General features: G+C 39.0%; 1 protein-coding gene across 5 annotated transcripts in view; it reads left to right on the forward strand.

The window, feature by feature from the left end:
• Positions 1 to 27,815, forward strand: part of MGAT4A (alpha-1,3-mannosyl-glycoprotein 4-beta-N-acetylglucosaminyltransferase A) — a 105,375-nt gene that overhangs the window by 53,596 nt on the left and 23,964 nt on the right. For all 5 annotated transcript variants that reach the window (XR_010835354.1, XM_067007137.1, XM_059078500.2 and 2 more), the window contains 6 exons: positions 5,579 to 5,712; positions 15,214 to 15,260; positions 16,042 to 16,155; positions 18,124 to 18,199; positions 25,669 to 25,783; positions 27,122 to 27,252. Coding sequence is in view for 4 of the 5 variants with exons in the window: in XM_067007137.1 (XP_066863238.1) it covers positions 5,579 to 5,712; positions 15,214 to 15,260; positions 16,042 to 16,155; positions 18,124 to 18,199; positions 25,669 to 25,783; positions 27,122 to 27,252 (617 nt within the window). In the remaining variant the exon portion in view is untranslated. The remainder of the gene's footprint in view (positions 1 to 5,578; positions 5,713 to 15,213; positions 15,261 to 16,041; positions 16,156 to 18,123; positions 18,200 to 25,668; positions 25,784 to 27,121; positions 27,253 to 27,815) is intronic.

The raw sequence follows: 27,815 nt of genomic DNA on the forward strand, positions 1-27,815 counted from the left end.
TAATTAAGGAGTTTAGGGAAGTCTTGAAAAATACATTTGACCTGAGATCAGAGGAATAAGTAGTTTACTGGTAAAGATGGGTGTATTAGTTTCCTGTTGCTGCTGTGTAGCACCTTACCATAAACCCGGTGACTCGAGACAATACAAACTTATCATCTGACGGTTTTGGAGGTCAGAAGTCCTAAAATCAGTGTGTCAACAGGGGCGTGTTCCTTCTGGAAGCTCTAGGGGAGAGTCCATTTCCTTGCCTTTTCCAGCTCCTAGGGGCCACCTACGTTCTTTAGTTTGTGGCCCCTTCTTTCATCTTCAGAGCATAGCATCTTCAAATCTCCCTCTGACTCTGACCCTCTTGCTTCATTGTCACATCTTCTCTCACTCTGACTCTCCTGCCTTCCTCTCCTAAGGACCCTTGTGAGTGCATTGGGCTCGCTTGGATAAGCCAGGATAGTCTTCCATCTCAAGAGTCTTAATCACATCTGCACAGTCATTTTGGCATGTAGGGTAATATAGTCACAAGTTCCAGGAATTAGGGTTTTGGCATCTTTGGGGGGTCATTATGCTGTCTCCCACATGGGAGAAAAGAGTATTTCAGAAAAGGAGAAGAGCAGCACAGAAGCCTTGTGATGGAAGGGATCATGGAATATTCTAGAAAATGAAAGAAGGCCACTGTCATTGACGTGTAGATTGAGGGGAAGCATGAAACAAGATGAGGCTAGAGGTGTGTCAGGGCAAGTCAAGGCAGGGCTTTGCAGGCCATTTATAGGATTTGGGCTTTTCTCCTAAGAGCAGAAAGAAGCCAATGAAGGGTTTTAAGCAGGACTTAGTAAGGACGACTGTGTATGATTTAAATTGTTCAGGGATCACACTTGCTGCAATGGGAAGAATGAGGATGTGTGAAGAAGAACAGGTGGGAAGGACCCGATGAGAGACTGTTGCAATGATCCACTTGAGAGAGGATAAGCTTGGACTAGGGTGTACTGATGGTAGAGATGAAGAATTGGATTTAGAGTCGTTTGCAATGCATGGGGACATGCATGGGAGGACATAGTGAGGGACTGGGTTTGTGGACTGAGGTAGAGGGAGTGGTCAAGGATAAGTCCTAGGCTTCTGAATCGTGTAACTGGACGGATGGTGAGTGCTTTTCCTTGAGATGGGGACAATAGAAAATGATTTGCAGAATTGGTTTGTAAGAGGGGATCATCAATTTGGATATGTTAAGTTAGGAGGTGATCTTGAGTTTTGTAGTGGAAGATAGGTAGTGGAATATAGATCTGGAACTCAAAAGAGACATCTGAATTAGATTTAATTTTATGAATCATCGTTTGCAAGTGACAGGTTGTTGAGGATAGAGGTGGAGGAAGTCACCTAGGGCCCAGGACTTAGCCTTCAAGGTTCTCTAGCCGTTCATTTCAGGAAAGAGAAAGGTGAAGACAGAGACAGAGAAGGTGCAACTAAGCAGCAGGAGGAAAAAAAATTGTCATAGGACATAAGGGAAGAAATGAGGAATAATTGACTAAAACCATAAGGAAGCATGATAGGCTAAAATATTTGACTAGCAATAAATATTTAAAAAGGAAAGTAACTTAGTTTTAACTGAAGGTAGACTGAGGAATTGAAGATCAAGAACGCCAAATTAAGATTGTTCCTAAATTTTTCTTGATTTTAAAGGAAATAAGTACTAGAATTTGGAAACTTCTTGAGAAAGTTGAAAAAAAAACTGATACAACAGATGATAGCTCTGTCAAATTATAAACTCCATGAGGCAGTGGCCTTGCCTTTCTTATGACAGTTTTAGATTGTCTGGTACGTAACAGATGTATTACAGATGCACAGTTAATACTTGAATAGGAAGTATTGGACGGTGCGTCAGTGAAACAAAGTACTCTGTCCAGCCCTTGGGCTCTGTTTCTGTTTGGATCCTCAATCCACCTTGCTCCTTTAAAGGATGATGTGGCGCCATTGTTTATGTTGCTAACATGTTTTCTTCTGAACTCTGACCCCTTAGAATACATTCGTTTTCTGCATTATAAACCATAGAAGAACAATTGTATCAAATAGGACAGGCTGGGTTATGAGGTGGTAACTAACAACCCCCAAATCTCAGAAATTTAAGTAATTTAAGGTTTATTTATTTATTTATTTCTGCTAAAGTACACATTCATCAGGGTTAGCAGGGAGCCTTGTACATCACTGACCACTCAAGAGATCCAGGCTGATGGCGCATTTGCCATATTGAATGTTCCCAGTGGCTCTACTGAGCAGGAAGGATTTCACACTGCAGTTATATGTGTTCAGCAGTGAGTTACACATGGGGGTGACTCATTGTCTGTTACTAGTCACATCCCCTTCCCCCAGCTCCCCAACCTAAGGGAACCTTACAACATGCCCAGAAGGCAGGAAAAGCTGTCTTTTTTTTGCGGTATTCTGTGAATTACCCCAGCATGGATACTCTAATTCTGTAGATGTAGCCGAAATTAGTACTTTCCTTTTTAGTGCTTTTGGAGTCCTTGAGTGCCTTGGTTTAAACTAAAGAATTTAAATTTCAGCTCCAAAACAGTCTATTTGGGAGAAGTGGCTTCCTCTCTAAACATGCCATCTAAACTTAAAACAGAAACAGTACAACTTAAGACTGGTAGGGAATAGAGAATTTGCATTATTACTTTATGCCATTTTTCTTTGCCTACACTAGAGTCAGCATGGATTTTGCTTTTTCTGTGAACAAAGTTTTTGAACTTCATAGGCGTTAACATTTCATAGAAATGCTTCCTAGCATAGTTTATACTCTTTTAATGTATATTCTAAATATTTTAAAATTCTGAGGTAGATTAACGTATATGGAAATTTGCTTCCGGGGTAACCCATCCTGTCTCTAGGCATCTCAGAGTAACATGGTCAAAACAGAAATCTTGACTGGGAGCCCTTTCCCCCTTAGGTGTGTTATTCTCAGTAAGAGACCCCATGGCCACTTACTCAGGTCATCCTCGACCCTCCCCTTCCCTTATCTCTGTCAGCCATAAGCCCCATTGGTGAGGGTCTCCGCAGTGGATCACAGATCTGTTCACTCATCTCCAACTTCAAACATCCTAATTCAAACCACCATCTTTTCCTTAAATTACTGCACTACCTTCCTAACTGATCTCTCCAAAATACTTTTATACTTGTTAACACTTTTATGTCTATTCTCTGTAAAATTTGGTAATCTTTTAAAATTACAAATTGGATGTTGTCACTCCCCTGCTTACAACCTTACAGTGGCTTTCTCTTGCCCTCAGAATTAAAACTAAGTTTAAGGGTATATGTGATCAGATCCCTAACTAATTCCTCTGAATCTAGGCTGATTCTGCTTTAGAGACATTCTGTTCTTGCTATTGCTTGACTGTTCAGATCATCCTCTCTTCAGTGCCTAGCTGTTTCCTCATCTTCTTTCTCTTCTCTTTGTCATCATTAAGTACAAGCTCAGTTGATAGCAGAGTCTTTCCATGACTACACTATCTGTAGAGGTACTTCCCCCCCCCACTCTTTCTAATATTGCCATGTTTTAATTCATATACTACATATCACCCTCTAAAATTATTTATCTTTTTCCCCCTTGTAGAATGTAAGAAAGGTCCCATGACGGCAGGGACCTTATCTATGCTGTTATATTCCTAACACCTAAAATAATGCCTTGCATTTAATAAGTGTTCAATGCACATGTTCAGAACAAATATAGCAAATCTGTTTTTTGAGCCCTTGGAAACTCGTCATCCCAAAATGGAAGAGAGGAATGCGGTATGCAAACTTGGGGGACTCCCTTAAGCTATTTAGACCTTAGAACTTCAGAATCGTGGTGGTAGAATCATGGACCCATGATCTTTACACTTCCTTCTAATTTTAGAATTCTATGACCTCTAAGTGATTTGTAGTATCTCCAATAAATTGTTACATAATTAAGACTTAATTTCAACTTTTGCCAAATACTTCTTTACTGATCTGTAGCACTTAGGATACTAAGACTTTCTTATTTTATGTTTTTATTTAAAAAATTTTTTGGCCATGCTGCGCAGCATGCGGGATCTTAGTTCCCCGACCAGGGATTGAACCCATGCCTCGTGCAGTGGAAGCACGGAGGCTCAACCACTGTACCACCAGGGAAGTCCCTAAGACTTTTAAAGATATTACATTTAAAAACTAACTGTGAAGTACTCTAATATAACATATGTGTTCCCAAATAATACTGTGCTATGCAAAATGGTGCAATAAAAGGAGAAAAATGGGGTGTTAGGATCACAACACTCAAGCTTTGTCAGTTACACATAAAGAAAAGATAAGCTAATAAAAGCAGTGGCACAATTTTGCACGTATTAAATGATGGCAAAATGCATAAATACTACAATAAATACGGTATTCTATCTTGAAAAAAACTTGAGGTTTGCTTGTTAAAGTGGGCTTCAGAAGGACTGCAGCTTGGAAGCTTTTTGTGAAGTGGTACAAAGCGGATTGACTGAAATCCGGCAGGAAGTTGTAACATCAGGTGTAGACAGCTGTGGTTCACAGCATGCAGTGAACTGAGGCAGCTGTGCATTTTGGGTATTTCTGCATGGCTTGGTTCAGTAATCTGAACTCAGTTCAAATGGGTACCACTTTCTATGTTCACCTAGTAAGTGTTTGTCCCAGGGGAGAAATTGCATAAAAGCAGATGTGAAATTGACTTCATGCTCAAATTGTTCTCTAATGTATTAATCATGTAGGAACAATTTGCATTTCAGAGCAAGCATTATAGTAGAACTGACTGTAATTTTAGACTTAAAAAAAGTTGCATGAATAGTACACAGTTTCCATATACCTCACCCAGTTTCCGTAAATGTTCACACCTTATATAGCTATTGTACAATGATCAAAACCAGGAAATTAACATTGATTCTATGCTGGTAACCTTAGCTCTTAGTTTGTCATTTTATTGTTATTATTATTTAATCTGTTCCAGGATCTGACTCAGGATCCCATATTTCATGTAATTATCATGTCCCCTTAGTCTTCTCCAGTCGGGGACAGTTCCTCATCCTTTCTCTGTCTTTCCTGATCTTTGGGGAATGTCCCTCTAATTTGGATTTGTCTGACATTTCTTCATGGTTAGATTGAGGTTATGAATTGGGGAAGAAAACCACAGAAGTGATGTTGTGTCCTCCTTAGGACATGTTATACATGACATGTGAGACTTTAATTTTTTTTTTTTTTTTTTTTGAGACTTTAATTTTTAAGATGTGTTTAATGTTTCTAAGTTTTAGTTGTATAATAAAATCTGTTATTTATACTTTATCATTGTTCATTTTTAATGTGTGGTTTAATGTCTTTCATCTTTATCAGTTCTTTGACATTATTTCTTTTCTTATGGAGAAGCCATGTGGTAAAGAATTACTGTATAATAGGTGTGCCCCATATTCTTTGATTATTTTTCTTTCTTTCAATGTAGTATATTTTGATTCCCCCAATTATTTCTATCAGTTTGAGAGGGTATAATACTTGTAAAACAGTGGTGTTTTTCTGCATTGTCTTTGCAAAATCTTTTAATATAATTACTATCATTATTTTGTTTCAGTTTCAATAGTAATGGGAGTTCCCACAGTGAAGAGAGAAGTTAAATCTTACCTCATAGAAACTCTTCATTCCCTTATTGATAATCTGTATCCTGAAGAGAAGTTGGACTGTGTTATAGTAGTCTTCGTAGGAGAGGTAATTATTTATTTGTTGCTCTTTTTTTTACCACATAAAATCTGTAACAGTTGAAACCATATTTTGAATAATGCTTTTATAAACATTTTTTATAAAGTGTGATGAGTAAAGCTTAGGTAGTATATTCCATCTGATAGTTAAATGTAAGTTTAACTTGTGTTTGCCTTAATGTCTCTTGTGCAGTTACAGTCCAGGAATGGTAATATCTTGTTCATAGGATAATACTATATTCATAGATCTTTATGAACAGTGAGTCCCCATTTCTGGCTCTAGGACCTGTATTTGAAGATTTGCATTGATGTTCTTTGGGAGTTTTGAAACCTGAGAAAGGTTTAGTGTAGGCTGGGGTTTTATCATCTCTTTATTCTCTCTACCCCTTCTCTGTACTCCCAAGATGCAGCCACATTATTATTTAAAAAGTCAAATACCGTGTTAATTATAATTATTATATTGCTTATATTTTAGTCTCCTCAAAAGATACGGGGAAAGAATAAATCTTGAGGAGGTTTTTTTTTAATGATGAACAAGCACCCTAGAGTAAATATTTCCTTAATTATTATATAGAATTTCAGAATGTGAGAAGATTTATAACCTCATCTGGTTCTGGCCCACTGATTCCCAACTTTTCAGTGTTTCCTGTCTTTTTTTTTTTTTTTTTAATGAAAATGTTCTTGTGTCTTCTTTAATATAAAAAGCAAACACATGTATATTGTTCAAAACAATTACAGAAATGTATATTGAAAAATTACCTGTAATTCCTCCATGTAGATATAACTACTATTGCTATTCTGAAATATATATATCTTAAGAAATTTTTCCTATGGCTGGATACATATATATAAATGGAATTGTTCTGTATATTTCTTAATATCATGGACATTTTCCCATGGTAAAGTGAATAGCTATCACACCATCATTGTTATGGCTATATTGCATTCCATTGTATGGTTTTATCATACTTTATTTAATTTCTGATTGACAGACCGATTGAGACTGTTTCCACACTTTTGCTATGCTTTTCAGCATTGTATTGAACATTACTGTAAATAAATGGTTGTGCACTTGTCTGGTTACTGATGTCCTTTTAGGAATTTCACATTTTGTGAAACAGCAAGGAGAGGCCTGTGTGGCTGGAGCAGAAAAGGTGAGGGGCTTAGCAGTAGGAGGCCGGCAGAGGAGGAGTAGGTCGGGCCAGATCACTGAGGACACGACAGGCCATAGTGAGAACTTTGCTTTTACCCTCAGTCAGGGAACTGTGGCAAAGGTTTTCTGTAAAGGGCCACATGACAACTATTTTAGGCTTTGCAGGCCACACAGTCTCTGTTGCAGCTGTTCAACTCTGCTGTTGTAGCCCCGAAAACACCAGAAACAATATGTAAATGAAAGGATGGGGTTGTGTTCCAGTAAAATTTTACTTTATGAAAACAGGGAGTGGGTCTGTCTCGTGAACTGCTAATCCAGCAGTTTGAGGGTTTCAAGTAGAGAAGACACTTGACGTAACGTTTGTTTGTCTTTGAAGGCACTTTAAAAAACTTTATTTTTAAAAATTTATTATTATTATTTTTTGTGGTACGCGGGCCTCTCACCGTTGTGGCCTCTCCCGTTGCGACGGAGCACAGGCTCCGGACACGCAGGCTCGGCGGCCATGGCTCACGGGCCCAGCCGCTCCGCGGCACGTGGGATCTTCCCGGACCGGGGCACGAACCCGTGTCCCCTGCATCGGCAGGCAGACTCTCAACCACTGCGCCGCCAGGGAAGCCCCTAAAAAATTTTATTTTGAAATAAGTTAGATTTACAGAAAAGTTGCAGAAGTAATGCAGAGTATTCCCTTCACTGCTCTAAAGTTAACATCTTATGTAGCCAAATAATCAAGACCAGGGAATGAACATTGATATAATACTATTAGCCAAACTGTAGACATTATTCACATTCCACGTTTTTCCACCTAAGGTCATTTGTCTGTTCCAGTGTACAATCCAAAATATCACACTGCATTTAGTTGTTCGAATTCCTTAATTTCCTCCTTTTAAAAAATTTTATTTATTTATTTTTGGCTGTGTTGGGTCTTCGTTGCTGTGCACGGGCTTTCTCTAGTGGCGGCGAGCGGGAGCTACTCTTTGTTGCGGTGCGCGGGCTTCTCATTGCAGTGGCTTCTCGTTGCGGAGCACAGGCTGTAGGCGTGCGGGCTTCAGTAGTTGCGGCACGTGGGCTCAGTAGTTGTGGTGCGTGGGCTCTAGAGCGCAGGCTCAGTAGTTGTGGTGCATGGGCCTAGTTGCTCTGCGGCATGTGGGATCTTCCCGGACCAGGGCTCAAACCCGTGTCCCCTGCATTGGCAGGCGGATTCTTAACCATTGTGCCACCGGGAAGTCCAATTTCCTCCTACCTTTGACAGTTCCTCAGTCTTTTCTTGTGTTTCATGAACTCGGAGACTTTTCATGAGTACTAGTCAGTTATTTTGTAGAATGTCTCAATTTGGGTCTGTCTGATGTTTTCTCATGATTAGATTGCAGTTGTGCATTTTTGGTATAACTCACCTTTTAAAAGGATCACAGTGGATGCTTTGGAAAGGGCAGAAGCGAGGAGGCTACTTAGAAAACTTGGTATAATCCAGGCTAGGCTTGGAGGTGGTGAGAAATCATCAAACTAGGAACATATTTTGCACTGAATGGGTTCTGATCACAAAAGTTTGCGAACTGTTGCTGTAGCATCAGCTGACTGTTGGGAGAAGGAAAAGAAGAAAGGCTATGAGAGATATATTGAAAATGAAGAAGTAGGTTTCTTTTTTTCTCTTGTGTATCCTTTTTTAAAAATATTTTTAATTTATTCAAAATTTGTAAAGTTGTTAATACACTTTTATTTATTTATTTATATTTTTTATTTTATTTTATTTTATTTTGGATCTTCGTTTCTGTGCGAGGGCTTTCTCTAGTTGTGGCAAGTGGGGGCCACTCTTCATCGCAGTGCGCGGGCCTCTCACTGTCGCGGAGCGCAGGCTCGGTAGTTGTGGCTCACGGGCCTAGTTGCTCCGCAGCATGTGGGATCTTCTCAGACTAGGGCTCGAGCCTGTGTCCCCTGCATTAGCAGGCAGATTCTCAACCACTGCGCCACCAGGGAAGCCCCTCTTGTGTATCCTTTTAACTTCCGCTTTCTTACTCTTATCTTTGAACAGCTTGACTATTTTAGAAACTACAAGCTAACTGTGGTATTTGTTAGCCTTTGTTGGTGCATCTGCACATCTGAATTTAAAGAACCTTAAAACCAAGCACTAGGTGTATAGGAATAGCTTTTCCTTGGACCCCTAGGGAAACAAAATTTATTATGAGCTGCCAGCCCCATTCTGGCACAGGCCTGTCATTTTAGGCCTTTTGATTTGTCACTTGTACCCATTATCTTTCTGGAATTCTCATTGGTTCTTTATTATATAAAAATGACTTCTGCTTCCAGCCATGATGGAGTTAATTAGGACTGGACTTACCTTCGTGCTATAAGCAACTAAAAAGCTAGACAAAATATACAATCCAGTTGTTCTCAGACAGTGGACAGCAGGCTGTGCAGGATGTGATTCCCTGAGAGAGAGAGAAATGAGCGCCACGATTGCCCCAGCTTTCTGCCTGGAGATATTTCCAGGTCACGTTGCAGGAAGGGGCATCCCGAAGAGAGCAGCTGGAAATTGCAGAACAGAGTTCCAGAACAGAGACGCTGAACAGAAAATGATGGTGCCTTTGAGTCTTTGTTGGATGGGGACCCACATACACAGGGTGAAGCTCCACAGGTTTGGAAAGAGGATGACCAGGGAGCTGTAACCTGATCATATCCTGTTGTTCACACTGGATGAGGTAGACCAGCCAGAACGGTAAAAGCCCCTGGTGATAACCCAGGGCGTTCAGTGGAGACGCCAAAGGGAGCGGTCATCCTTGAAGGAGTTACTCTCAACCCGCCCCAGCAAAGCTTAGAGGCCTTTAAGGATCAACTGATCCGCAAGTAACTGCCTGCTGGAATAAAGCTCAGCGCTTTCTAAAAGAAGACAGCAAAATCAAGACACTCAGCTGTGTCCATTTGTAATGTCCAGTATCAAATAAAAAATTGTTATTGTTAACCAGTATGCCAAGGAGCCCAAAACAAGTGACCCATAACTAGAGGAAAATTTGGCCACTAGGAACAAGGATAGGGAAGACTTGGAACAGAGCTATCAACTGAGTGATATAAAGCCATCAGAGGTTATTTAGAAGTTAACCAGCAAAGGTGGTGGATATCATCCTTATTTTTAGGCCTATTTCCAGTGACCACCTGGTGGCCTGTTTGACTAATTCAACCTTCCTGTCTCACCAGGACTTGTCTTTTCCAGCACAGCATCGCATTGAGCAGCACCCCCCAGTCTGTACATGTGTATAATAATAGCATATTATTATACCCTCTAAAATATATACAAAATAGAAAATTTTACGCTATGATCTATTCCAGTGGATTATCTTGCACATACCCTGTCTAAGGGCAGAGGCAAAACCCTAATTAACATATCAATTAATTTACAATATTCCTTTTAGTATTTTCTGTTTATTTTTGTCAGTTTGAATAGAAATGTGTATCAGATTTGGGCTCAGATGTCAAATCTTCAGACTTTCTTTGACTATCCTGTTTAAAAAGGTTGCTTCCTTTTCTCTATTATTGCATACTAGTTATATAGCACTTAATATTCAGTTATAAATATATATATATATATATATATATATAGTTTTGGTTTTCTCTATGGACTGCATCTTCCACAAATTTTAAATTTCACAGGGCAGAGATCTTGTCTATTTGCTAATCTAAACTCAGAGCTTGATGATATGGCTACGATACGGATATAAATATCCCCAATTATGGTGTAGACACCAAGTAAATATTTGTGGAATGATATGATTGGAAAGAAGATAGTACATTTACATATAAAGGACATTTTAAAAAATCAGTTTTTACCGTCAAGTTATTTAAAATTCAGTCCTTTTAATTTTATGTTCTTTTTTTGATCTAGTGCATAAAATTTCTTCCTTCTTTTTCATCTGGGTAACTGTTTTACAACTGGTAACTGTTTAAAGTTTCTGACATTTGTAACATTTGTTTATCTTTCATAGGAGGTTGCCTCTAACATTCTGTTTTATTCTTTGGGCCATTAGAAATAAATTTCTATAATTTATTTCTAAAAGTATCTTTTCACTCAGATTTCTATTTCACATATTTGTTCTTTGCAGTATTACTGAACACAACAGCTATAGCATATTAAAAAGTGATGTGTTGTTTTATATATTGATTTTAATTGAAAGTTTCCCTGAAATCATATGACTTTGTTACAGTTTCCTGACCGCCGTGACATTTGGCAAAGAATTATTTCTTTTCCAGTTGGACTTTGTAAATTATTGATTTAGAGTAAAAATTGGAATTTATTACTGTCATTTCATCTAATTTATACACTACTGGTAAAATGGATTCTTAAGCCAGGTGTATATGCTGATGAATTGGTACGTGTGTATGACTCTATGCTGATGAATTGGTGTGTCAGTATTAGTGACTTACTTGAACCTGCTTTTATGCTTCTTACACTTTTCCTTATACAACCCTAAGAGAAGCTGCTTGACCCATAGTTCTGTACGCACAATCTGAAATATATATTTTTTTTTACATTTAACTTTTTTTCTATCTCTTAGTTTTTGATTATTTATTTACTTATTTTTTGGAATTCACATAACATACAACTCACCTATTTAAAGCCAGAGTTCTGTAGCCATCATCTTAATCAATTTCTGGAAGATTTTCATCACCTCAAAGAGAAATTTCTGCACCCCTTAGCCATTACCCATTAATACTGCTCTCCCTCCAGCCCTAGACAACCACTAATCTACTTTCTGTCTCTATAGATATTTTAAAAATACTGGACATTTTATATAAGTGCAGTTATGAAATGTGTGGTCCTTTGTGACTGGCTTCTTTCACTTAGCATAGTGTTTTCAAGGTTCATCCATGTTGCGGTATGTATTAATAAATCCTTTAGTTTTAATTTTAAAAATTTAATTTTACTTAACCATGAAGAAGACTTGATTTCTCTGGGGGTGGGGGGAATGCTCTTTCTTCTTTTGCTATGTATGTCTACTCTTTTTCCCACCTGTCCCAGTCATTATCACTCACATACCCAAAGAATATACATATCTCATTTATAGGTTCACGGATATGTTCTCAGAATTGGAGGACAATATTACCTTTTTTTATTTTTTAAACATCTTTATTGGAGTATAACTGCTTTACAATGGTGTGTTAGTTTCTGCTTTATAACAAAGTGAATCAGCTATACGTATACTTATAACCCCATATCTCTTCCCTCTTGCGTCTCCCTCCCACCCTCCCTACCCCACCCCTTTAGGTGGTCACAAAGCACCGAGCTGATCTCCCTGTGCTACGCAGCTACTTCCCACTAGCTATGTGTTTTACATTTGGTAGTATATATAAGTCCGTGCCATGCTCTCACTTCATCCCAGCTTACACTTCCCCCTCCCCATGTCCTCAAGTCCATTCTCTACGTCTGTGTCTTTATTCCTGTCTTGCCCCTAGGTTCTTCAGAACTTTTTTTTTTTTAGATTCCATATATATGTGTTAGCATATGGTATTTGTTTTTCCCTTTCTGACTTACTTCACTCTGTATGACAAACTCTAGGTCCATCCACCTCACTACAAATAACTCAATTTCGTTTCTTTTTATGGCTGAGTAATATTCCGTTGTATATATGTGTCACATCTTCTTTATCCATTCATCTGTTGATGGACACTTAGGTTGCTTCCATGTCCTGGCTATTGTAAATAGAGCGGCAATGAACGTTTTGGTACCTGACTCTTTTTGAATTATGGTTTTCTCAGAGTATATGCCCAGTAGTGGGATTGCTGGGTCGTATGGTAGTTCTATTTTTAGTTTTTAAAGGAGCCTCCATACTGTTCTCCATAGTGGCTGTATCAATTTACATTCCCACCAACAGTGCAAGAGCCTTCCCTTTTCTCCACACCCTCTCCATCATTGATTGTTTGTAGATTTTTTGATGATGGCCATTTTGACCAGTGTGAGATGATATGATATCTCATTTTAGTTTTTTTTTTTTGCGGTACATGGGCCTCTCACTGTTGTGGCGTCTCCCGTTGTGGAGCACAGGCTCCAGAAGCGCAGGCTCAGCAGCCATGGCTCACGGGCCTAGCTGCTCTGCGGCATGTGGGATCTTCCTGGACCACGGCACGAACCCGTATCCCCTGCATCGGCAGGCAGAATCTCAACCACTGTGCCATCAGGGAAGCCCTCATTTTAGTTTTGATTTGCATTTCTCTAATGATTAGTGATGTTGAGCATCCTTTCATGTGTGTGTTGGCAATCTGTATATCTTCTTTGGAGAAATGTCTATTTAGGTCTTCTGCCCATTTTTGGCTTGGGTTTTTTGTTATTTTTGATATTGAGCTGCATGAGCTGCTTGTATATTTTGGAGATTAATCCTTTGTCAGTTGCTTCATTTGCAAATATTTTCTCCTATTCTGAGGGTTGTCTTTTCGTTTCATTTATGGTTTCCTTTGCTGTGCAAAAGCTTTTAAGTTTCATTAGGTCCCATTGTTTATTTTTGTGGTGCTGGGAAAACTGGACAGCTACACGTAAAAGAGTGAAATTAGAACACTGCCTAACACCATACACAAAGATAAACTCCAGATGGATTAAAGACCTAAATGTAAGGCCAGACACTATCAAACTCTTAGAGGAAAACATAGGCAGAACACACTAGGACATACATCACAGCAAGATCCTTTTTGACCCACCTCCTAGAGAAATGGAAGTAAAAACAAAAATAGTACCTTTAAAAAAGTCTCCACAGATCTTTAAAAAAGATTTCAGGAAAAAGCGTTCTTTTAATTTAAAGCAGTAAAGCCCCCAACATCTCAGAGAATGCCTGTCTTATGTCCAACATTTAAGAGTTGGGGAGAGGCAAGTAGAGGCCCGAATGGGGACAGACTGGCCTGGCTGTGTGTTTCTAGGCCAGTTATATGTTTACTTTCTTCAGAGGAGCCCCACAACAACTCCCTTGGCTGATACCAGGTAGGATCGCTTCTGGCATATAATGGTGACATCAGTTACCGTCGCTTAAGTGAATCTTTTGCTAGTTCCGTCAGTTAACATGCAACATAAGGATTATGTGTAGTTTTAGATATGGATCACTTGCATTTCGTAAATTTTATTATACATTCCATAATAGATCTATGTTCACATAAGCTTATTCTTCTTGGCTGCGCTCTTGGATAGCTTACTCTGGACTTGTTCATCTGTATTCCTGTTTCCTTGGCTAGGCAAATCACTGGCTCTCAATAAATGCTTATCAAATTGAATTTCAGGTATTACTAAACTCATTAAAAGTTATATAAACCAGACTTGATTATGTTCTCTAAAATCATAGCCTGATGAATGGTAGGATGTGTTTGGATTTACGTAGGGGAAGGTCGGGGGGTTTTGAGCTGTGTGCTAGTTGTGTTTCCATGGTTCTTGAAGAGTTTGAAGGATATGGTCTTAATAAGTTGTCTCACTCCTACATCTTTAACAATAAAAATAGGAATTACTTGCTCCTCTAAATCAACTTTTTATAATTCAGTAGATTTGTAATTTCCAGTGTTAAAACAAACCAGAAAGGTAAAGCTTATCTTCCTCAAGTATTAAGTGTTTTGGCAGTCTTTATAACATAGATTGTACTAGAGATATCGTTGATTCCTTCTAACAGTTGAGCATTTTAAGTTGTCACTGTAGTTAAAATTGGTCGGGAGTATTGGCTCTCCACTTGTATATATAATTTAGAAGTTCACAGGTTTGATGAATGTTTTTTTCTGACTATTAAAGTACTCTTGACTTGGCTTCTCATTATCAGCTTAATAATAAAATAATAACAATAATACAGAATAACACTGCTTTTTATTACATAGCTTTATCATGTAATGTCATGGTGTCTGAGGTATTGTTTCCTCCCACCCCACCCCCCTTTTTCTTTAAATAGGATAGGAAACTGAGGCTCAGAGAGTGACTTTCTTTAGATTATACAGGCCAGTGGCTAGAGAGGCAAATCTGGAACCTGGGTTTTATGATTCCAAGTGGAAAAATCTTTCCCTATAGTGTTCTGCATCTATTATTTATTCACTACTTAGAGTTTGGATGTTGCAGAAGAAGTAGAAGTAGTTTCTGTGCTCACTTTTTTTCTACTGAATTGAACATAGACAGTTGGAAACAATAAAAACTTAAAAATCTGCTTATTGTACTGGTTAGTACTCTGCAATATATAGCAGTGCAATACAGTAGAATACAGAAGTGCAAATCCCCTAAGTTGTCTGAGAATTTCATGTTTTCAATGAATGCTTTAATCATTTATTTAATTTTGAGTTCAGAATTAGAAGCTAAATAAAATATAAAGGTAAAAAGATTAAAAACATGAATGTTGGTATAATTGTTTTTTTCTCTCCCAGACAGATATTGATTATGTAAATGGTGTTGTAGCCAACCTGGAGAAAGAGTAAGTTCTTCTTAATTATGGAAATGAAAATATTCTATTTACTATTATCTCTTGGCTTTTTGCCAAAAGAAAACACCTTCTTTTACAGTTCATTTTTTCTGTGAAGTTCAGTGTTCACTGGACCACCTATCATTGGTCTTTTATATTATCATAAAGTATGTGTATATATATCAAGTTACCTGATGGGATACATTGGTGTATTTCATTTTGGAAAAGACTTGAATGTCATATATATGTAACACTATCAAACAACAATTTTTAATCTTGAAGACAGTGAATAGAGAGTCATATGATATCACTTAAATCTTTCACCCTCTGTTTAGCAAGAAAAAAAATTTCTGCTGTCAGGATAGCTAGTCAGGTAGCAGTTTCAAACCTCAGTGCTAAACTGTGTCTAAAAATCTGCAAAGGTTTATTAACAGTTTATTGTGAGTGAGGCACATAGCAGGTAAACAGATGGACAGCTTAGTCAGTTGCAGATACCATTAGTTTTTATAATATTGCCTTTGTAGTTTTAAGAGCAGTATCATGAAATTAGTCCTGATATGGGTTTCTTCACTGAAATGTATCTCTTGTTGCCCCCAAAAGATATATCTTTTACTTTAAAAGGAAAGACAAAAGAGATACAAAGGTCCTTGTTTAATATCTTGTGGCTCTACCTTTGTCTATCAATATGCTAAAAGCAGATTTTTTTAATGTATTTTTATGTTATACATATAAATTGATCGTTAAGATATAAAATCTCACAGAACTTAAACTCAGCCAACTTTTCTCATGATAGATTTTCTAAAGAAATCAGTTCTGGCTTGGTGGAAATAATATCCCCTCCTGAAAGCTATTATCCTGACTTGACAAACTTAAAGGAGACATTTGGAGATTCTAAAGAAAGAATAAGGTAAGCCTGTGCACCCTTGTGAGTATAATAGGTAATGTCATCCCTTTTTATCGAAGCTTAACTCATTTTAGGCTTGAGCTAATTAGTTGAGAGCTAATGACTTTTTGATTATTTTATTGGAAATCCTGTGGAGTTTCTGATGAGAGGTTGAATTTGGTAAACCTAATGAATTTTATAACCGTGCTGCTCTGTGTTGTTATAACTTTTCTTAAGAGTATATTGAGTATAACTCAAAAGTTAGTCCAGATAGAAATCTCATGTCTGTATGTAACATAAATGAGAACAGATCCAATAAAAGTGATAAAAACAATAATACTCTTGTGTAGAGTTATATTGCAATAAAATCATTAGTCAATTGAATTTATTTATCTCTGAATTTCTAAAATTGAAAGAGTTAGAAACTTTCATTGTGTTGTTACTAAAGACAAAGTAAGCTAAGAGATATTGGCATTATTTGGGGGTTGCCTATAACCAGAAAAAAGGAGGAAAACACTGTGTTGGGAAGAGATTTATTGTATTTCTTGAGTTGTTAATTTGTCACAAAAGCAGATGTGTCCCTATAATTGGTTAATTATCTCAATAAATATAATGTTATTTTAAAAATTTAGGATTGAATTTGTTTGAAAAAAAACTCTGGATAGACCCATTAAATTCATATCAGCTTGTAAGGTATTTTCTGGAGAAGTTTACTTAGTGGTTCAAAGCTTTTATTTTATTGTGTGGTTTATTTTTTTCGGTACGCGGGCCTCTCACTGCTGTGGCCTCTCCCGCTGCGGAGCACAGGCTCCGGACGCGCAGGCTCAGCGGCCATGGCTCACGGGCCCAGCAGTTCCACGGCACGTGGGATCTTCCCGGACCGGGGCACGAACCCGCGTCCCCTGCATCGGCAGGCGGACTCTCAACCACTGCACCGCCAGGGAAGCCCTGCGTGCTTTTTTTTTTTTAACTGGCTTTTAGAAAAACCACTTCACTTTTTCACATTGGTCAGTGTGTTTCTGTAGACTGCCAAGAATTCACCAAAAGGACCTAGTATTGTAAATTTTAATATGATGTTTTGGGTTTTTAAAGCATGTTTACCTGTATGTGAAGCACTAGTTCCTAGAGACATTAAGATATTACTGGAAAAGGGGGCTGTGGTCAAGAAAATTAGGAAAATACTGGATTAAAAACTTCTTTTCAACAAATGTATTTACTGGTGAATGTTTATATGCCTCATATATTAATATGTCTCTAGAAGAGGAATATGTGGCCTTCCCAAACTTACTTGACATTAGACTCCTTTTTTCCTCAGGACACCTTGAGGATTAGTGTTTTTGAGAATATATTTCAATAAAGCCTTCATTAGAGAAGAGTGATTTCTCATTCACTCTCTCCTAAGTGGATATAATATCCTGTATGTGTGATGTCCGTCCATCTATTTACCTATCTACCTATCTAGCTAATACATAACTATACATTGTGTATATATATAATATCGTATATACAATATGTGATGGATATGTTGCATATATGTATATATTATAAAATATTTTATATATTATAAAGTATTATACATATAACCTTATTTTGCTAACTTTGAGTATGATTCCTAACTTACTTTTATTTTATTTTATTTTTTGGCTGCATTGGGTCTTCGTTGCTGCGCACAGACTTTCTCTAGTTGTGGCGAGCGGGGGCTACTCTTCGTTGCGGTGCGCGATCTTCTCATTGCATTGGCTTCTCTTGTTGCAGAGCACGAGCTCTAGGCGTGTGGGCCTCAGTAGTTATGGCACGCAGGCTCAGTAGTTGTGGCTCTCGGGCTCTAGAGCGCAGGCTCAGTAGTTGTGGCACACGGGCTTAGTTGCTCAGCTGCATATGGGATCTTCCCGGGCCAGGGATAAAACCCGTGTCCCCTGCGTTGGCAGGTGGATTCTTAACCACTGTGCCACCAGGGAAGTCCCTAACTTTTTTTGAAAATTTTTATTTCAGATGGAGAACAAAGCAAAACCTCGATTATTGTTTTCTAATGATGTATGCTCAGGAAAAGGGCACATATTACATCCAGGTAAGTGTGTGTTTGTTTGTTTTTTTTTTCCACACTTTTAAAGAAAAAGTAATATGAAGGGTATATTTTCATTAATTAAAATGAAGTTTTGAAAGCGTAAACCCTCTAAAATATATAAGATCATAACAGTATGCCAGAGCAGAAGGGATGATCACATCACTGAGAACATGGGCTCTGCAGCTCCACTCGCTGGTTTAGCTCATAATTATTTTGGTGGTCTTATGGTAAATAGTTGTTCTGTGCACTTCAGTACATTTTCATTTGTACTGAAGATAATAAAGCTGACATTCAGTTCTAATGGTGCAACTTTGAGCAGCATGGCTAAAACAGTAAGTCCATCATGATAAGGGTTTTAAGTTAGCCAGGTAGGCAACAACTTAAATAACTCTAGGAAGCTCTTATTTCTTTCAAACCTCATTCTCCACTTAATACTTAAGCTTAAATTTCACCACTGGAATTTCACTTCTTTAACCAAACGTCTTTATCCCTTGTTCAAAATGCAAATACCCCTGAGAGGTATATGGCACACGAAGCCTGTCAGTTATTTTTTTTTCCACTATAAAAAGTTTATTAGATCCTCTCCTGGGTGGATGTTTGGATGAGGATGGCAAGAAGCAGCCCTGGTCCCTGAACAGGAAGGACATGATTAAGCAGCTGTTGGCAGGGGCTGGGGAGGGAAAGAAGGAAGAAAAGAGGCTGGCATCACATGGGAAGGTGGACTTCTTGAGGGCAGACTTTGTCTCCTTTGACATTGTGCCTCGGGCCGGCTGCATTCAAGTGTGCGTGAACCCTTCCTTGGTTCACAGGATGGAAAATGTACATGATGATAGAGTGCGACATTGTCTATAACAGGATACAACAGCTGTGCATATTAAAAAACACAATATCCTAGATATAGGTAGCGTATTTCCTCTAAATACATTAGAGAAGTCTGATTTTAGTTTTAAGAGAATAATTTCACAGCATTTTATTTTAATGTATACCAAGTATTATGGTAGTTGAACCTTGTTCTTTGTTCTAGGGCCAATATATAAATATTTACATTATGCTCAAGAACTTTATAGAGAGAATTTAAAAGTGTAGCTATATCACTTTTAAAATTTGTTTCCAATTTTCCTCCAAGGGAAGCATTAATGGAACCTTAAAGCTTTGGGGGGGAATGTAAGAAAAGTTAATATTTAAAAATTGAGGAAAGGATGGAGGTTAAGAGAGAGGATGGTAAGGAAAACGTCCCCTAACAAGGGTCAATATATGATATATTATAACAATAACAGCTGCTATGAGCTAACATTTATTGCATACTTACCATGTGTCAGGCATTGTTCTTTACAATTTATGTTTTTCACATGTTAACTCATTTAATACAACCCTTTTATAACAGGAGTGTACTGTACATACTGTCTTAAAGCCTGTTTTGCTGTCATTTAACATACTGTAGACACCTTTATATGCCAGTAATTATAGATTGGTATAATTTTTAATTGCTTCTTGAAGTACCATTATTCAGCTATTACGATGATCTTATTGTTGGTCATTAAGATTGCTACCAGCTTTTCAGCTCTTTCACATATGGATCCACTGAACATTCTTAAAATTACCCTATTTGCCCAAAAATTATGCCTCAGAAAAGAGGGAGTTGCTTTACCTTCAGGTCTTTACATAATGTATAGAATTCTCTCAGTGAGTTCATTATGATGTACAAAGTATTGTAATCCAGACTTCATAATTATCCCAGGGATATGACTTCAAGATTGCATATGTTGGGGGTGTATCCTACCCAAGACTTTTAATTTTAAATTTATTTTATTTATTAATTTATTTATTTTGGCTGTGTTGGGTCTTTGTTGCTGCGTGTGGGCTTTCTCTAGTTGCGGTGAGCAGGGGCTACTCTTCGTTGCAGTGCACTGGCTTCTCATTGCGGTGGCTTCTCTTGTCACGGAGCACGGGCTCTAGGTGCACGGGCTTCAGTAGTTGTGGCATGAGGGCTCAGTAGTTGCGGCTCATGGGCTCTAGAGCACAGGCTCAGTAGTTGTGGCCTGTGGGCTTAGTTGCTCTGCGGCATGTGGAATCTTCCCGGACCAGGGCTCGAACCCGTGTCCCCTGCATTGGCAGGCGGATTCTTAACCACTGCGCCACCAGGGAAGTCCCCTACCCAAGACTTTTTAAAGAGTACTTTAAAAAAGGCAATAGAGGGGGCTTCCCTGGTGGCGCAGTGGTTGAGAATCCGCCTGCCGATGCAGGAGACACGGGTTCGTGCCCTGGTCCGGGAAGATCCCACATGCCGCGGAGCAACTAAGCCCGTGAGCCGTGGCCGCTGAGCCTGTGCGTCCGGAGCCTGTGCTCCGCAACGGGAGAGGCCACAACAGTGAGAGGCCCGCATACCGCAAAAAAAAAAAAAAAAAAAAAAAAAAAAGGCAATAGAGGGAATTCCCTGGCGGTCCTGTGGTTACGACTTCATGCTTTCACTGCCGAGGGTGCAGGTTCAGTCCCTCGTCGGGGAACTAAGATCCCTCAAGCCAAGCAGCGCGGCCAAAAAAAAACCAGCCAGTAGAGACAGCGGTTACTCTGTGGTCATCACAGATGTACATCTAAAGGGAAAAGAAAATGTCAGCCGCCCTAGTGTTTTGCTTGTGGCTTGTAAGGAAGTTTCCCATTACAGCAGCACACTCGGCTCCATAAAGTGCTATATCACAAATGACTTGGACTTGAGGAGAGTCTTCTAGAACACCGTCGGATGATGCAGACACTGCATAGGTGGTACCGCCTAGTTCTTCCTTTATGACATAGTGACGCACTTCGTTGTCAGGTTGTCCCGCTTTCGGTGATGCTGAGATTTAATCAGCGGGTGTAGGGTTGTCAGTCTCGTCTCCTCTTTGTTAAACAGCTCCCCAGCGGCCATTCCTCCTGTGGTTTCAGTTTCCATTGGTTATTTTCCCCCAGATCGCTTATTTCATTAGAGCTTGCCAACTGGTAATTTTCTAATTCTAAGAATTGTGACGTTCTTTTAAGTCGAGTTCTTCTACAAAGGACTGACCCTCCCTTCTTAACCATTCGGTTATCTTGAAGAATAGTTAACAAAGGAAGGGAAGAATAAATGCTTGATTCTTTCTCTTTGTTAATTTTTATAGTTGATACCACAGCAGTCTCCAGTGGTGACCGTTTTTAGAGTATTGCTGTGAACTCATGGATTTTTAGAAAGAGAAATGGTTTGCCTCAATCTTTGCAAGCATTATTCATATTGACGCTTGTATTGGTCCATCATAAGCCAGTGGGACTCTCTTCAAATTGGCTCTTGTGTTCTTTTCGTGTAAGTCCGGTAATCTTCGATCACGTCCCTGCTGGCTGGCACATCCTGAACATTTCCTATCCCAGAGCTAGAACCAGCCATTTCTCGAGGGAACCCTGTTCTTTTTAGAGGTCTGTGGTATTCAGAACCATAGTCTCTGTGCTTGGGATGCTCATTGCTATTGTGTCTTTGCTTCTAGGTGTTTTAATAAGGAAAAGAACATTTTATTTCTCAGAAGAAAAAACATTGCGTTTATATTGATAGTCCCAATTCAAGTGTAAGATTGTAGTATTTTTATTTAACTTTTTTGAATTTTACATATATTTCTTTTCTCTTACATTGAAGGTCTTGGTTTTAGTAAAAATTAACTAAATAACATAATTCTTTTATTCTAGAACGGTTTCAAAATAACAATGCCAATATCACGACTAACAATTAGACTACTAAATGCAATTAAAAATTTTTCGTCCTTTCTTCCTCCCTAAGAGTAAATCCTGATATGGATATATAGTCGAAATTCTGTGTTTGAAAGTCACTCGACAAAATTCTTCATACCACGTGACCACACTGACAACCTGATATGAAACTAGGTTCACTTGTTTCCATTTGTATTCAGGTTTTAGGACTTTTTTTCCCTTTTTAGTTGTAAAAAACATAACATTCCCAAATCAAAAGTTATATAGAATAAGGTATATTTACAGAAGTCTCCTTTTTATTCCTGTCCCCTTCCCGTGTTTTCTCCCTCCCCCATGGGTAACCACCATTAGTTTTTGGCTTCTCCTTGTACGTTTAAAAAATTGGAGCAAAAATGTAAATATAATATTCCACCTCTTTCAGATACTGCAGTTGCATACTGCAGAAGCAGTATTTTACAACTTGTATTTTAACTTCTCTCTGTAAACTAGCGACTACAAATGGGATATATGTTAGATTTTTCAAAAAGTGGCTCTTGCCATGATAAAACATTGATGTCAGAGAAGCACATATGTTCACTAGAAGACCTGCACGTGCAGGTTCCTAGCGGCATTCATAATAGCAAACCCTGGAAACAACCCATATATTCTTCAGCAGGTGACTGGTTAAACGAACTGGTGCATTCATACCGCGGAGTAGCAAATAATGAAAAGCCATGAACTATGATACACGACATCTTAGATCTCAGGGGAATTATGCTCAGTTTAAAAAGCCAGTCTTTATATAGCATTCTTTTCTTTTTTAAAATTTAATTAATTAATTTTATTTTTGGCTGCGTTGGGTCTTCATTGTTGCATTCGGGCTTTCTCTAGTTGCGGCGAGCGGGGGCTGCTCTTCATTGCGGTGCACGGGCTTCTCATTGCGGTGGCTTTTCTTGTCGGAGAGCACGGGCTCTAGGCACGCGGGCTTCAGTAGTTGTAGCTCGCGGGCTCTAGAGCGCAGGCTCAGTAGTTGTGGCGTACGAGCTTAGTTGCTCCGGCACGTGGGATCCTCCCGGACCGGGGCACGAACCCGCGTCCCCTGCATCGGCAGGCGGACTCTCAACCACTGCGCCACCAGGGAAGCCCTGTGTTATCTTTTATAGTTGCATATTAATCTACAGTTATCTTTACAAGTTTTTTAAAAAGTTGTTTGATGAGGTGTGAGAGTGGAACAAAGCAATTTTTCTAATTTAATATAAAAAATGTAAATTTTTGGTGGTAACCAAATATAGTGTACTAAATTTGAAGTAGGCATTTAATTATTTCACCTACACTTCTGTATATTTAAATCAGTCCCAAGCTTGTTTTTGTTTTTTGTTTTTTAAATTGGGGTATAGTTGCTATACAATGTTGTGTTAATTTCTGCTATACAACGAAGTGAATCAACTATATGTATGCATATATTCCCTCCCTCTTGGACCTCCCCCCATCCCCCCCATCTAGGTCACCACAGAGCACCGATCTGAGCTCCCTGTTCTATATCGCAGGTTCCCACTAGCTGTCTGTTTTACACATGGTGTATATGTCAATCCCAATCTCCCAATTCATCCCCCCCTGCCCCCGCCGTGTCCACACGTGTGTTCACGACATCTGCGTCTCTATTCCAAGCTTGTTTTTTAATCTACTTATTGGAAAAACTTGGAAGTACCTGGTATTGGGGGGTCATCTTTCCTTTGGGCGTCCACAGCCAACGTTTGCGTGTGAGTGCGGGCATCTCTTCTTTGGGAAAGCAAGGTCAGGTGCCAGCGGGGCTTTGTGCTTTGTCTCGTTTTCCCTCTGGCTTCCCTACAAGCTCTGAGGGTGTAAAACTTGTCTTTCCTGTTCACTGGTGGGTTCCCAGGGTTTAGTACTGTGTCTGGAACATAATCAAAGCTCAGTAAATATTGGGTGAGTCAAAATCATACCTTTCCAAATATTGCTACTGTTTCTTCACAAATAGGAAGAAAGCTTATAGGACTTAAACACATGAAAAAATCTAAATACTAAAATAAGTGAAAATTACTTGCAGATAACTAGAAATGATCAAGTGTCATTAAGAAAAGGAAGAGGGCTTCCCTGGTGGTGCAGGGGTTGGGAGTCCGCCTGCCAATGCAGGGGATATGGGTTCATGCCCCGGTCCAGGAGGATCCCACGTGCCGCGGAGTGGCTGGGCCCGTGAGCCGTGGCCGCTGGGCCTGCGCTTCTGGAGCCTGTGCTCCGCAATGGGACAGGCCACAGCAGTGAGAGGCCCGCGTACTGCAAAAAAGAAAAGAAAAGGAAGAGTTTTCTTATGATATTAAAATCATCAATGGAAAAGAATATTAAAAAATAATGTATATATGTAAAAAAATCATCTTATGACTTTAAAATTTTATGAAAGGAGATTTGGGCAGGAAGTCTTTGCAGATATTCATGATCCCTGGTCTCTGTCAACTCCCTGTTGAACTGGTAAACATTCCAGTAACACACATGGTGATGGCAGAGCACATGGGGTTTACTGGCGCTCTGAGTTGCTACCGCTTCTTAACTATTTTGAAGATATCTTTTAAAATATAAAAAGAACTTTTGGGCTTCCCTGGTGGCGCAGTGGTTGAGAGTCCGCCTGCCGATGCAGGGGTCACGGGTTTGTGTCCCGGTCCGGCAGGATCCTATGTGCTGCAGAGCGGCTGGGCCCCTGAGCCATGGCCGCTGAGCCTGTGGGTCCGGAGCCTGTGCTCCGCCACGGGAGAGGCCAGAACAGTGAGAGGCCCTCATACCACCAAAAAAAAAAAAGAACTTTTAGGAACCCATCCTACAGAAATGAATAGCACTGATATGAAGTGTAAGCATTGTCTGCATTGACAAAGAATGAGAAACAACCTGGGTGTCCGCCTGTGAGCAGGTGAATGATTTGTCCATCAATCCCAGGGAATAGTATGAATCTGCTAGAGAGAATGCTTTAAATATATACCTTTTAACCTGGAAAGATATTCATGATCTATTAAGAGAAAAAAGCCAGTTTCATAATGTGATCCCTTTTTAATAAAAATGTAAAGGTGGTAGGAACCTTAAGGTAGGTATGGGTCTACCTCTGCTGTATGCCCATATTGAAGGTGTGCAGTGGGTGCACACCCAACCTTGAACATTGGTCACTTCTACTAGCAGGGTGGAGGGCAGAGAAGGAGAGCTGGTAGCTTTTTTCTTTTTTTGACTTGTTACATGTATTATGTAAAAAGCAAAAAAAAAAATTAAAAGGCCTATAAAATTCTTTTCCTTTGAAAAGAAAACAGGATAGTGTGAAATCATGTTGGGAGCCATAAAAGGACCAAAAGGAGTAATTCATGGAGTGGTTTTGTTATTTCCCATGGTAAGGGAGTGGTTTTGTTGACTTGCTATGTGCATCTGCCATTTTATTTTCCTTGCTTTCTTTTAATAAAATTTATTTTTATTTTAGTTATTTTTTTATAATTTTTCCTTTTTATTTTATCATTGTTATTGTTATTATTATATATTTTTTGGCCACACCACATGGCATGTGGGATCTTCCCTGACCAGGGATGGAACCCGTGCCACCTGCATTGGGAGCGTGGAGTCTTAACCACTGGACTGCTAGGAAAGTCCTAAAATTTATTTTTATATTTTCATAATTTTTGACCATCGTTTCCTTGATTGTCATTATAAAAGTGGGCTTGAGTTTTTCCATAGTAAAGAATGTTCTCTTTAAATCTTCCTTCTCTGATTTATTAATATGATTGTTCAACTTTCTTTAGCTTGAAGATGATATTATTGTCAAACAGAATTACTTTAACACAATAAAAAATTTTGCACTTCAACTTTCTTCTGAGGAATGGATGATACTTGAGTTCTCCCAGCTGGGCTTCATTGGTAAGCAAAGTTTTAGATTTATTTACTTTTCAGAAATAACTGTGACTTAGAATCTTAGACTATTTTTTTTTTTACCTTAAAGTTGTCTTTTTTCCTCTGGAAATGGATCGCTTTTGAGAAAATTTAATTTCGGTAAACTTCTGTGTATAAAATGTTGAAAGTCAACCCAAAATAGTATTTGGAGAGTTCTAAGATGGTAATATTTACTCTGGAGTTCTGCAAGGCAGCCCTGCTGGCTTTTCATGTCCACAGAGAGCCAACCACTGTCCTGGGGAGCATGTCTGGTTCTCTCTTCTCGGACACTTTGAGTTCCTGTTGGTTTTTTTTTTTTTTGCGGTACGCGGGCCTCCCGCTGTTGTGGCCTCTCCCGTTGCTGAGCACAGGCCTCTGGACGCGCAGGCTCAGCGGCCATGGCTCACGGGCCCAGCTGCTCCGCGGCACGTGGGATCCTCCCGGACCGGGGCACGAACCCGCGTCCCCTGCATCGACAGGTGAATTCTCAACCACTGCGCCACCAGGGAAGCCCCGAGTTCCTGTTTTAAAGCCCAGAGCTTTTGCAAGATTGGGGTTCTTTTAAGAAGAGTCCTACACTAGTGGTTTTCTAATAGGAATTCCTGGTATTTGACATAGTACACGAAGTTCTTGTTCAGTCGTTAATTTGTATTTATGTGTTGTTTTCATGGACTAGTAAGCATACTTATTTTTAAAGTGTTTTTCCTTAAAATTCCTAAAGTATCCAACCAAAGAGAATATGTTTAAAGTTGAAGGTTGAAGGAAATTTATAGGTCTTAAAAAACACCCCAGAAAGTAACATTTTGCTTCCTCTAATGCTTTAAATCTGTAAGTATTAGAGGCTGGGGCTTTGATCTTGTTGATCATTTATCTCAAAACTTAATTTAAGACTCAAAAAACATCTTTATTTGTGAAGGTTTCAGTGAAGACAAAATCAGGAGTCCTTGTTTTTTGCTTTTATTGATTTAGTTAATCTTTTCTTTTAACTTAAACCTCTTAAGTTCCTTTTTTATGGGAAGAATTTTAATAAGACATGAAGGAAAAATCTCCAGCTTGCTTCTTGAATCCTTTGAGCTAGCAGTTGTATGATAGATTTTGCAATGGAGAAAGTTAGGAGTTCAGTACCTACTTCTGTTTATACTCAGGTAACAACTAAACTTAGCTAAAGCAAGTTTGTTTTTGATTAGACAGGTGGGGAAATTATTGATAATGATTTATAGTTGAAAGCACAAGCTTTAGTGTATTTGTTGTACGGATTTCACTCATTTAAGCTATTTTGATGCTTGGCTTCTTTATTACAGTTACTGATTGGGAATATCTTTTCAGGTAAAATGTTTCAAGCGCCAGACCTCACTCTAATTGTGGAATTCATATTTATGTTCTATAAGGAGAAACCCATTGATTGGCTCCTGGACCATATTCTGTGGGTGAAAGTCTGCAACCCTGAAAAAGATGCAGTAAGTTAATTTCTTATGCAAGTGGAAGAGGCTTCTTTTATGTTGTTAGTGAAAGTGATGACTCTTAGGGAACCAGATGTTGTAAACGAACAGTCAGATAGGTAGCTGAAAGAAAAGTGTTTCCACTTATCAGTGTAAGTGCTTGCCTTCTTTCTAGAACTACAAGAAGTTCCTGTTCTGGAGGGACTTTTAAGTCAGTGAAGCGGCACCTTTCTTTAAATTGCTGATGAATGTTTATTGTGTCTTGAGGCTCTGGTGTTTCCTTGCTGTTGGCCATATCTGCCCTGTGTCAGGGGGGAGGTGGGAAGTTGTTTTGGTTTTCTTCACATCCTCTGTCAGCTTTCTTTTTTCAAATACTTTGGGGACAATATCGGACCCCAGCATACCTGGATATGAGGAATAGAATGGAAGTCATATTTTATACCAAAACAATGACAAGTCAAAAGTGTACCTTTTTTGTATTGTGTTACTTGTAAGAAGCCAATGTTCATGCTGATAGGCTGACCTCTGGGATGTTAGTGACAGGTCAGTAAGTAAACAATGATTTCTGCTTGGACTATTCA

Source organism: Kogia breviceps, chromosome 11, assembly GCF_026419965.1.
Source record: "Kogia breviceps isolate mKogBre1 chromosome 11, mKogBre1 haplotype 1, whole genome shotgun sequence".
NCBI classification, from domain to species: Eukaryota; Metazoa; Chordata; class Mammalia; order Artiodactyla; family Physeteridae; genus Kogia; species Kogia breviceps.